This window comes from Helicoverpa zea, chromosome 24 (genome assembly GCF_022581195.2).
Source record: "Helicoverpa zea isolate HzStark_Cry1AcR chromosome 24, ilHelZeax1.1, whole genome shotgun sequence".
NCBI classification, from domain to species: Eukaryota; Metazoa; Arthropoda; class Insecta; order Lepidoptera; family Noctuidae; genus Helicoverpa; species Helicoverpa zea.
Window position 1 is genome coordinate 906,143 of NC_061475.1, and position 13,146 is coordinate 919,288.

The following is a 13,146-nucleotide window of genomic DNA, read 5'->3' on the forward strand; positions in this document are numbered from 1 at the left end:
TACCGTTCAAAAAATATAATAAAATCAGGACACCTTTTACACACGGTCGGTTACAAGTCACATGGATACATAGGTACATATATGGGTGAGTACGTCTTCTACAGTACCTATTTTCCTGTCTAGAGTTTTAAGAAATTTATCAAGCTTATGTCTATTTAGTTAAACGTTTATTGCTGTTAATCATAAAAAGAGACGCAGCTACTTATTTACAAAGCCTCGTCTTCCTCTAACACTTGAACGGTGATATGGCCAAAACACTTCACAGTAGTAGGGTTTTAAGTATTCTGATATACCTATGTAGTTTTCCGCTCAGTTTATGAAGTGTTAGGTAAGTGTTACAATATTAACTAATGGCAAAAAAATCGGCGGCCTAAAGATAGAAACATCAAATAGTAAACGGTAGTACTATTAAAAAAATAAAACCTGCCAAACGTAATCTAAACAAATATTTACGTGTTGATACTGACTTATCAGAAGATAAGAAGCATATCGCATGATTAATACTCAATAAGGAGTCAGTATGGCAAGTGAAGTGACGCAAAATGTCTCTAGACGTACATATTAGTGAACCTGACGATTTTAACGGCTTTGAGCTTCACAGTTCTATCAACAAAGTGGCCCATGATAAAGGCATTGAAGATTTTGAATATACGGTCGACTGTATAAGTGCTAAAAGAGCGAATTACATAGCAAATGTGTTTAGAGTCGAGATAAGAGATACAAATAGTGACGAAAATGATATCAGTGTTATTGTCAAATGTTTAGTGTACAGTGAGAGGCAGGTTTTGTTCCACAAGTTACATGAAAGAGAAGTGCTGGCTTATGCTAAGGTTATTAGCAAGTTTCAACAATTACAAAATGTGTTGTACGAACATGAAAGACTGGAACTCTCTGAGTGTTTATATTCTAACACAGAAGATGCCAATGAGGTGATAATTTTGGAAGATTTGAAAGCAAAAGGATACATAGCTGATGACAAATTGGTGAAATTTGAAAACTTGGGAATCAAAGAAATTAGTGCAGTTATAAGTGAACTGGCAAAATTTCATGCTTTGTCATTTGTATTTCAAACCAAAGAGACTATGACATTTGCAGAAACTAAGTCAGATTTTCACGATTTATTGTATCAAGACCACTTTTTAAATAAGACGAAATTAAGGAATTATTTCTTTGAATCTTTTGAAATGTCACTTAAAGTGGTGAAGGATGAAGATGCTAAGAAGAAACTGGAGAAAGTTGATGTGAAATTATTGGAATTGCTGCAAATGTATACGAAGCCGAGTAAAACTAATATTTTATGTCATGGAGACTGTTGGGTCAATAATATGTTGTTTAAACATGAGGTAAGTAATACCAAAGAATCTATTGATAGACCAATCACTTTAAGTCTGCCATAAAGGATGTTTCTGTAATAGCATAGATTAAAATGACATAAGGTCATGTATTGCTACCTTTTTAATTTGTAAAATGGTCCATGATACCGATCTTCGACTTGCCTATTTATTTATTTTTATACTATTCAAGGGAATAGGTACGAACTTTGAACCTCCTCCTTTTTGGGAAGTTAGTAAAACAAATGGAAGCACACTATGACGTCACACATAACATGATACAGTAATCAAAATAAATGATTGTCAGCTGTTTTATCAATTAAAAACACTCAATCTTATCAATTTGCTTACCAACAAGATAATAATTACTATCATTACGCTTGTATTATTTTATAGAGAGATTTGCAGTGATAGCTGCATTTGACCAATAAAAATGTTGCCTTATTTGTCATCATATGCCTATCTTTTTCCCAACTATGTTAAGGTCGGCTTCCAGTCTAACTTGATGCAGCTGAGTTGGTACCAGTGTTTTACAAGGAGCGATTATCTATCTGACCCAGTTACCCAGGTAATACCGCTAAGACTGCTGTAAGAGTGGTTGTCAGACTTACTGGCTTCCGACTACCCGTAACGATTGCCAAAGATGTTCAATGAGATGCCTAATTCGTATATTTCTTTTATTTTCAGACAGAAAAAGTGAGCTTCATAGATTTCCAAGCGATGCGCTACGCCAACCCAGTCACAGACATCATGTATTTTCTATACATTTGCACAGACTCAGCTTTCAGAACGGAACACTTAGAACTGCTCAAAGTCATATACTATGACAACTTAAAAGTCTTTCTCAACAAATTCGATATAAAGGCCGAAGAAGTATATAAGAAAGAAGATTTTAATACTGATTTTGAAGAGTTCAGAGCTTACGGGTTGCTCATAGCTATGATTGAGCTAAGGATAGTAGCAATGGCCGCAGCAGATGAATCTTTGCTAAGAGGTTCGAGGTTAGATCTTAGTATGGATAGTTCGGAAATTCCTGAGGAGAATGAACTGTTTAAGTACAAGGTCAATGATGTTGTTCAAGAGTCTGTCGATAATGGAGTATTGGATAAGCTTTTAGAGAAAATAAATTCGTGAATTTGATTTGGTTGTTTCTTTTTGTGTCAATGATACTTTGAGGGAAAAGTTTCTGTTGCCATAGACTTATTACCTACCTACTGGCCAAGGTTTTCTGTGTTTTATTCAATAACTTCTAATCTTACATTAGGTTTTTGCGATACGATAATATTTACTGCAGTTTTTTATGACAAATGTTGAGTAAACTTTTTCTAAACACGCATAACAAATAAAGAACCGTCTCCTTCGAAGTGTTAAAACAATAAAAATACCCTAAATTTTTTCTCAACTTACCTATCACCACCACCATAAGAAGGCACACTGGAATCTCCAAAAGAAGTTCCATAGGCCATAGAACACGGTTCCATGACGCATCTCTCCGTATCCTCGGCAGGTTTGGGTCCCAAGCACTTGCTGTCAGGTAACTTTGCAATAGTTCTGCTGAATTCGAGGAAGATTTTGCAGTGGACTTCCTTCTTTCTCCAACCTTCGCCGCAGGTCACGCTGCAGGGACCCCAGTCATCGTCTTTGATGTAGCTGCAGGATTAAGTTTGATTTTAGATGAAGAAATGTTGGTGATTTTAAATTTTCTGTTGGCACAGCAATTTTAGGGAGATGAAAAAATACTTTCAAAAATATTTTTCTATGAAGGTCGGAACCAAATTAACCCTGAAAATGATATCCCTTAACAAAGATATTCAATTTAATATTAAGAAGTTAATTAAATTAGTCCTTTCTCCCAAGACTGCGGATCCCGGTATTAATAATGTCTTAAACCCTAAATTGCTGTGCCAGAAATAGCCCAACCCTACGAAAATCGCCCAGATTTTAAAAGGAAAAATTCTAGTCTATCTATTGTAGATTCACACGGGATAAAATTAGGTCGACATGCACGGTGCTAAGGGCATCTATTTTCCTAATAAATTTCGGGCTGGTATATGTAGAAGTATGCACCAGTGAATATTTACTTTTATCACCCAATAAACCTGTAAATGTTCACATCAAAAATATTTTGGAAAAATTCAATTCGTGTGTATCAATTTTGTGTAAAATGTTTGTCAAGTGCCAATTGTTTTAAAGTGTAAGCGAGGAAGAGCAAGACAAAATGTTAGTGTTTTATATGTGCAAGGAAATATAAATCTTATGTGCAGTGCAAAGAGTTGATAATAAGAAATTAGAGCAGAGTAAAGTTAGATGATTTGTGAAATGGTTTTGGGGTCTGAATTGAAATATACTGTGCATACAAACACCCTCATTAATGGTCGAGTGGTAGTTTGGAAGAAGGTCACTTCTGTGTAGTGTTGTCCTTTTAATATTTACAGAAAGGGATGTTACGGTTTTTATGTGAATCGGTTTTATAATGAGATTTTTTTTGCGACTTTATTGGCTAGCGATTTTCGACCCTACTGTTTAGTATTTCACTATATTTTTTTAAACACTTAGAATCAAAATCAAAATCAAAAGTCATTTATTCAAAGTAGGCTGAAAATCAGCACTTTTTGAACGTCAAATCTACAAAAGACAGCCCCCAAAACGCCCGCCCTTCACCACTTCCTATGTGTTTTTGCCGGGAAGAAGAAGTGGTGGAACAAACTCCCCAGCAATATTTTATATTTTACAACATGTATAAAAGTGCTTTACATGCATAAGTGTCAATTATCACTACTTCTATTATGTTAATTTTGAAAAATAAATCACATAATTATAATCCCACCCAAAACAAAAATGTGAAAGACTGCCAAGTTCGATAATATGGGAATGCTTCGCCTATAAAAGAAGTGAGATCTGAATAAGTACCAAGTTATACACATACCTCAGTTAAAAATAGTTACTTTTTAATGATGTCACTTGGCAAGTTTTCACACTCCTTGTTATAAACCTACTAAACGCAATGAATCAAGTATTTAATTTTCTATTAAAACTTGCCAAGTAACATCATTAAAAAGTAACTATTTTTAACTGAGGTATGTGTATGGAACTTGGTACTTATTCAGATCTCACTTCTTTTATAGGCGAAGCATTCCCATATTATCGAACTTGGCAGTCTTTCACATTTTTGTTTTGGGTGGGATTTCATTTATTTTTGTAAGGTTGTTTATTTTATTTTTTTCTTATGATGAAGTTAGTTAAGGAAATGTCTCATTTATACTATCTTTCAGATTTTTGAATATGCACTATGCTTCTTACAAAGAAATGAACTAGATTAACTAAATGGACTAGATTTACCAACTGACTGACATGACATGTTATCATATATTATGTTCGTGGATCAAAGTTACACATTTGTTATTTTCGAAAGTGATTCACACTTGGCCGTTTTCAGATTTTTACTTTACTTTGACTAAATACAATCCTTTGTAACGAATTTCAGATCGGTACGACCATTCGAAGATATATTATATAAATATAGATAAATTTAGTTCGTTTTAGTTCCTTAGGGGTATACATTTACACCGGGTATAAAACACCTTCATTATTTTGAAACCGACTCACACTTGGCCATTTTCAGATTTTTCCCTTTACCTTGACATAAGGACCTACCTCCATGCCAAATTTCAAGTCAATACGACCATTGGAAGTGGTCTAGGTTTTTGATGAGTGAGTCAGTCAGTCAGTGAGTGTATAGTAAAAATAGCGATTTTCTGACGGCAATATCTCAAGACCTACAATAGGTATATTAATGAAATTTTGTATTTTAGATAAGTGAGGGGGTCTCAACAGATACTAGAAATTTGATATGCGTAAATAAAATAGATTTTGAGTTACGGGGGGGTCGAATTTGGCCCGAAATGGTTCGTGTAATATAACCCACGGCCGGTGTGTCGCTTTTTTTGCTCGAACTTGGCGGACACACTGCCGTGTGTCTAGATATTCACTTGTCCTATTTTGTATTTAAACAGTAATTTATTGAATTATGTTACATAAACGTCTATTTTAACAGGTGAGTGCAATTTATTTACAAATATTTGAGAGTTTATATAAATACATAATGATCAGCATATTATTACATGAATATTTACAATATTATACATAAAATAGTACACATTAAAAGCAGGGAATTTCTAAATAAAATTGATTAAACCAATATAAACGCCAATTTGGTTTACATTTCGTATGTAGCCGCATTTTCGGCATAACACTGAAATTCATTATTTACAACCATAGAACAATGAAAGAAAGTAATGCAAATAAAATTACACATAGCAGTTAGTAATGAGTATTTTTTTTTTAGTATGAATATAACAATAATAAATTTAGGTACATAATCTATCAGACATATTATATCTGGTTGTTCTCGTTTGGCTAATGGTGAATATTTGCACAGACATAACCAAGTGGCCAAGATTATCTACCAGCAGCTTGCTCTGCAATACAACCTTGTAGACCTTGAGGTACCGTACTACAAGTATGCGCCCGACCCAGTTCTCGAAAAGGACCATATCACGTTGTACTGGGATCGATCTATCATCACTGACAGGACTATTGTAGCCAATAAGCCTGATATTGTGGTGATATATCGATTAGCGCGCCGCGCGATGATAGTCGATGTCGCCGTTCCGCATGACGAGAACCTTGTGAAAGCTGAGAAAGAGAAACAAATAAAGTATCTCGACTTAGCGCACGAGGTTGTCGCCATGTGGAGTGTCGACACGGCTGTTGTTGTGCCGATTGTCGTTACGGCCAATGGTTTAATAGCCAAGAGCCTCGACGAACACCTCAGGAGGCTCTCGTTGGGCGGCTGGATCGAGGGACTGATTCAGAAGGCAGTACTCCTTGATACGGCACGTATTGTGAGGAGGTTTCTGTCTCTGGGACCCTAACCACCGGTACCTTGGACCCTGTGCCCGATATCGGTGGCAACCTATTTTTCATATTTTTAAATGTTTTTTATTTTTATATTTAATATTTAAAAATGTAAATTATATGTTTGAAAAAAAAAAAAAATAGGTACATATTATGTTTAATAATTGGACGCCGAGATAATTATGTTTTTTTTTTTTTATAATTTACACGTATTATTTTACTTTAAAGGCATTAAGAAATACTTAGTTGACAAATGTGGAACGTAACTGAACTCAGTGAAAAAAAAAGTCAAAGTGAAAAAAAAAACACATTGCTTTACAACTGCATATTTTGACAACAATTAATCCGAATTGATCTTTTACCGTAACATCCCGTATAAACATAGATATACTAATAAATCTAGACATATCCCAGGGTAGGTGAGGTTTTCATATACACTCAGGTGAGGGACTAAGTTGACCACTAGGAATTAAAATAAAACATTTTGCAAAAAACGTCTTTAATTTTCAAGTAGAGCGAAGTTGGCATAATTATTTTGTCTCAACAGCGACTTGAGAATAATTTAGTTATAAACAGGACAAAGCAATCATATACAGGGTTACTGGTAAGTAGACCGCATCCTTTCATGAGGTGATAGTATAGGTCAATACGGACAAATTTGATCATGGGATACACTGGCCAAAAGTTAACCCGTTTCAAGATAATCGAATTTCAAGATCTTTTCTTAACAAGTCGTCTAGGTACACGTATAAATTTTTATTATTAGTTAAAAGTCTCGTTTTTGCGAATTTGTGTGTGTTTTGTGCGTTAATATAAATTTGTGTGATAGCTAGATAAATGTAGATGTTTTTTTAAGTATTGTGCACAAAAAAATGAAGAGTAATATTTTTGAGAAAATAGCTACTAAAAAAGTAATTGCTGTTCACTATAATTTCCTCTGTGATTTGTACAGTTTTATGGTTTGTTATTATGAAGTGATTTATCTTCTATCCATAAACACACAAAAATCCACAAAAACGAGACTTTTGACTAATAATAAAAATTTATACGTGTACCTAGACGACTGATCTTGAAATTCGATTATCTTGAAACGGGTTAACTTTTGCCCAGTGTATCCCATGGTCAAATTTGTCCGTATTGACCTATACTATCACCTCATGAAAGGATGCGGTCTACTTACAAGTAACCCTGTATATTTGTGATTTTAAATAAAATACAAAATATACTGAGAAATTATTAGAAAAGGGCCAAGGGCGGATCCAGCTTCGGCGCCAGGGGGGGGTCACACAGTCGTGGTCAAGTCACAAAAAATATTATATTGTAGCGTATACTTCTTTTAATATTAAACGTAGTAGTATAAATACAATAAGCGCGATAGTAGCGAGCTCGAAAATTTTTGTTCAGGTCGAGGACTAAGGTTAAAAAAGTGTTTTTATGTAGAAAATGGTCCGAGCTGAGCGAACGCGATTTCTTGGACATAATCAGAGACGCGAAATTGAAAAAAGCGCGAGCGAAGCGAGCGCGAAAATTTTTTTTCAGTTCGAGAACTAAAAGTAGATGAAAACGCTTTCTTGCTGTATAACAAATATACAGCACAAATACAAGAAAGCGCGAGAATTTTTTCAGGACTAAACGTTTGAAAAGTATTGTGTACGCAGAAAAGGCCGCGTACGTTTTTTATTGCAGCAACAGTAAAACATTTTCTGTGAAAACTTCAATTGTCTTACTATTGGTAAGGGTTCATGAGATCAGGGCTGTCTCTAGCTCATGTAGCGCCTGGGTGCAATCATCACCCAAGCGCCACCTATGTATCTATTGAAAGATTTTGAGTAGTACATACTGATCGAAGTACTTTACAAGGAATATAAATAAGTAGGTAAAGGACTTAAAAAAATGTTTCCAAATCATTGTAGGCTCAAACTGTTGGCCAGATTTAAGTTATGAAAGTCGAGACTGGACAACGTAATTGTAAAATTTAGCGCGAGCGAAGCGAGCGCGCAAATTTTTTAATTTTGGGACACAAAAAGTTAAAGTAACAAGCAGTCGGAAGCGCAAACTGTTTTGTTTTTGAGGACTCCGTTAATATTTTTTTTTTTGCTATATTTGACTTATGAAGTTATCGAGGCGAAGCATATATAATATTGCGCGAGCGAAGCGAGCGCGAAATTTTTTGAGCCTACGACACAAAAGTACCTGATTAAGCACACTGTAAAGCAACAATAGTCGCGAGCGCAGCGAGCGCGACTTTTTTAAATTATTTGTTTGAAGACTCACAAATCAGACTGGGAATTACGTACAAATAAAAAGGAACCGTGATTAGAGCGAGTGCCATTTGTGTTCGTTGATTCGGTGCGTCAATAAAAATAATAAACAATCAGAAATACAATACAGACATAGTCATTTACTCGCGAGCGTAGCGAGCTAGAATTTTTTCGAAAGCGAAGGCGACTTTTTTGTCAGTATCATGATACAATGTGGAACTTCCTTATCGAACGGGTGTAATTTCTTCGAAATTTCCTGGTGGTGGGGCGTCCCGCGGCGCCCCTGAGATCGAGGCGCCCGGGTTATTCGCACACCCTGCACCATAGGTTAAGACGGCCCTGCATGAGATACAGCATGTTATGTAGACAACCCGGACAGCAGATTCTTAGTAACACGGTCCTGTTTCCTCCTTTTGGGTAGGTACGGATAAAGAGTAAATAAAGAATAGAGAGTGAGCGTTGCGAGCACGAATTCTTCAGCAAAACTACTCTACCTGTAGCTATGTAGGTATCTACCTATTCACTCGGAATAAAAATTATCTTATACTTATAACAAAAACATAAAACATCGTGTTTAACCATTTCAATTATTGGTCCTCTTAGGTCCTGAACCTGGCCCAGGGGGGGGTCATGACCTTGTGACCTACCCCCTGGATCCGCCGTTGAAAAGGGCAGAGTTAAATATATTTTTTTTATACAAAATACACTTTATAGTAATTTAATAATATTTTCGAGAACTTTTCAAAAATCAATATTCTTTTGGTACTAAAGTATTTATTGATATCAAATACCTATTGATTAGTAATTTCACCCCTAAAAAATTGAAATTAAAGACGTTTTCGCAACCACACAAGCTAAAACCAAGACTATAGCGACAGGGGGGTCGGGGGGACAGGTAATGTCATTCCTTGTAATAATGTGTATGTTCTGAAGTGAAACCGAAAAAACTTTTTCTTTAGGTACAATACCTTACATACAACCAGCCACACGCAAAGAATATTTTGTAATTGCTGAAAAAACAACAACAAAATACTCTGAGCTTGAACATTGATAAGTATCAGAGATTGAACTTTATAACGATGGGGTTAAAGTTGAAATTACAATGACACATGCTGCGTTTGACGTTTGAGAAAGTATGACCAGTTTAAAAAAGGATTTAGTAGAAATAAATAATACTAAAAGTGTGAAGGCAGATTTAGATTTAAATAATGATAAAACAGATTAATTTGAAGTAAATCTTAAGGGATCAAAATTACGAACAGTAAATGTCAAACTTTAGTTTATTAGCTTAGAAAACTTAAATTATGAAGGCAAACTTGTAAAATCCACGAACTTAAGCTAAAGTGGTCGGAAACTAAAATAATTGAACTTGTGTCATTATATTCAGCAAGTTTGAGCTACTTTCAGCATTTTGCTTTATGGTTTGAACTTTCTAAACTTAGAAATTACTAGAGCTTGGACTTTGTAGTTTTGTTCTATCTATATTTTCATAACTCTATTTAATATCTTGCATTAATTTTACATATACGTAATAAGTTCCAATGTAGATCTAGACTTCAAAAATATTTATAACACAAAGACATTTAGTTATTTTATATAACATCATTCTAGAAATTTTGATCAAGCGTTTAAAACATAACTTCTAATTCATACAAAATTATCTCTTATTGAAATAAATAATGTTTCAAAGGCTTTGAGAAACTCAAATATGTTCTAAGATATCTTTATGAACACGATAAGGCATTCAAATGAATTTCTTTTGATCATTAGAAGTAAAAGGGTAAAGATTCTCTATTACGTAAGAAATTACTTTTAATAGATGTCTAGATAGCTTAAATATTTAGTAGTATTTTAAATGTAATATAAACTTTTATATTATTGTTATTGTTGTGTATTTAAAGTGTGTAGTTCGAAGAATTTTGAAAATATTGGAAATAATGAATACACAGAAATGAAAGTGATTTCAGTTCAAGGGACGAGCCGTCTGCCGAGTCGGTCTGAATACGAGAATAGAGTTTTATATAAAAAATTGCAGACAATGTGCTCCTCAATAGAAATGATTGTTTCTATGAATTCTAGTCTATCATACGAATAGATAGTTATACAAAACTACCATATGATGTACTTGTTTCAACTCACAAAAGCGAGTGAGACATACTGTGAGTGTAGGTGTACCTACTTACACATTGTCTTTGTATGTGCAAGCTCAGTAGTGGCCGGGTTATAGTTATCGGCACGAATCTTGAGCGCTGACCTTCACCTGCGCAGAAGTAATTTATTGGCTCCCTTTTGTGGTATGAAGTGAGTCGAGGGGGCGCGCTAAAGCGGTGATTGGCCCGCAGTGCATCGCGTCATAGCCGTCACTCGCGATTGGTTCTTTGCTAATGTAGATCAAGTGCACTTCTGCGGAGATGTAGGTCAGAGCTAAAAATTCGTGCCGATAACTATATGTACAAAGGCAATATATGCACTTACGTACACACACAAGTATGGCTCACTTACTTTCATGAGATAAAACATCTATACTCATTGAAAAATCTTCCAACTTCTTGAGTAAAACTGAACAACATAACCCTATTTTTTAATATTAAAATAACTTTTCCAAAATAACCACCAATAAAACATACAAACAAACACAAAAAAATCATGACGATATGCCTTCACACTACACTACTCGACTGTTGTAACACTTACGTGGCTTCCACTGGCACGTCGGGTTCTCCTATGAGCCTCTCGGCCTTGGCTTGAGGCAGAGGATACGGCTGTATAAGAGGCTGGGTGTGATACACCACGCCGGGTAGCAGGTCTTCGATTTCATCCTGTGGGTGAAAAAATTGAAAGTAAGATGTGTTTGCGGAAAATAATTTTGCAATTTTGATAGTTTTTTTTTACGCAGGAATAGCAAACAGCCGTGTAGGTGTATTATACAGTATACAACATAAAAATAAACATACAAAAGTTAGCTTTTACCACAGTTGGCAAAAAAAATATTAGGTACGCGTGTTTGAGGCGTCAAATGTTCAGAATTGCAAAGTCATCTTACATTTTTCTGGTCCTTTTTTCTTTTTTAAAATCCTCCTGTCCTTATTCTAAATTTATTTGGTGGTGAAGCAAGTTTTCCTTCCCTATACTCTTTAACTGCCGTAATCTCTCAATACAAGTCTTACCTCAGGCTCATCAGCCTCCCTATAAGCTGGACAGCTGATGCCGGTGGAACAGGGTCTGGAGATTTCCGGCCTGGTGGTAGGATCACACCCACCTCCTGAAGGGGTGCACTCAACTCCTCGGACTTGCACTCCTTCGCCACAGGAGACTGAACACTGGTATTGGAAGAACAAAAAGGGATTTTATTAGAATGGTATTGAGTTGCAAACCTAATAACGTAGAATGATATCTATAAAACTCTTGTGGTAATATTGTCATGACGGTCATCTGACTATTAGGTGTTCAGTTTTATCTAGTCAACATCTGTTGGTATAGTTTTACCCGCGTTCCGCGTCTTCGTCTATAAATTGTCTGTTTAACACAGAGATAATTTTTCAAACATAGTCATTTTCATTTTTCAAAATCGGATCTGTGGTTCTTGAGATAAGAGCATAGAAGTAAATAGAAACCAAAAAAACCTCTTCAGCATTATATTATATATTTATTTTTTACTAACATAAAATTAAGTCTTTTACTAATATTATGAGTCATGTTACTTGAATAAATAAACTTTCTATTCTATTCTATTATTAATATATATTCAATCACGAAAACTTTTTTTTTTATCGTTCCACTGCTGGGCATAGGCCTCCTCTCTCCTCTCTCCGCGGAGAAGGACTGAGCGTTAATCACCACGCTTGCTCAATGCGGGTTGGTGACGAACGAAAACTTAAATTAAGTATATGAAAACACGCCTACTCTATACCATTATTAACTCTACACCACGGTCTGCGGTCAAATAACTGCCAAAACCACTCGTTGTAAACCAAACATCTTCTAAAACTATGCAGTCAATATCGAGTAACCACACAAATTAACGACCTAGACAAAATTGTAATCACGGACGGGCTCAAATACCTACGTCTGAACTTTGCGCTAACAAGCTCACAGTTTGCCTAAGTTTGCCAGACTTTACGTCGAGGCGGACGAATTAAAAAGACAGGGCGAACTTTCTTTAATTGGAGGTAAGGACTTTTTAGATGGTTTTATTCGTTTTTTCAATCGTTTTGCTTTTTTTGCGTTGTGGTCCTTGCCAGTGCCAAAACGTTCATTATAAAAGAAGCTGGGATAAAAAATAAACAATAATTTACCAAGTGTGATTCTGAACCCAATGACAGCCGCGACCACCAATAATACGTGCCTTTCCAAAATCAAAAATCAAAATCCAAACTCATTTATTTAAACTTGGCTGCAAAACAGCACTTTTCGAACGTTAAAAAAAAATACAAAAGACAGCCCATGCAATACGCAATATTGTCATAAAAAAAAAATACAAACACGGAGGAACTCATCATAACAAGATAGTCACCCATCCACGGGCTAACTACGCCAACCGTTGCTTTATCTTATCAGCTATCGTTACGGGACTAGATTCCTTCTAGTTAGTTTGAAAACAAAGAGTCATCAGCAAATGAAATAATATCAGAGATCTC

The 13,146-nt window shown here is 35.3% G+C and overlaps 2 protein-coding genes across 5 annotated transcripts in view; one reads left to right on the forward strand and one right to left on the reverse strand.

The window, feature by feature from the left end:
• Nucleotides 1-13,146, reverse strand: part of LOC124642239 (protein madd-4-like) — a 150,743-nt gene that overhangs the window by 23,531 nt on the left and 114,066 nt on the right. For all 4 annotated transcript variants that reach the window (XM_047180581.1, XM_047180583.1, XM_047180582.1 and 1 more), the window contains exons 10-12: nucleotides 11,677-11,829; nucleotides 11,204-11,328; nucleotides 2,739-2,981 (exon numbers count right to left, since the gene is read on the reverse strand). In XM_047180581.1, the coding sequence (XP_047036537.1) occupies nucleotides 2,739-2,981; nucleotides 11,204-11,328; nucleotides 11,677-11,829 (521 nt within the window). The remainder of the gene's footprint in view (nucleotides 1-2,738; nucleotides 2,982-11,203; nucleotides 11,329-11,676; nucleotides 11,830-13,146) is intronic.
• Nucleotides 503-2,471, forward strand: LOC124642240. The gene is made up of 2 exons (XM_047180584.1): nucleotides 503-1,343; nucleotides 2,019-2,471. Exons 1-2 carry the CDS (start codon nucleotides 543-545, stop codon nucleotides 2,463-2,465), a joined length of 1,248 nt encoding a protein of 415 aa, XP_047036540.1. The 5' UTR covers nucleotides 503-542; the 3' UTR covers nucleotides 2,466-2,471.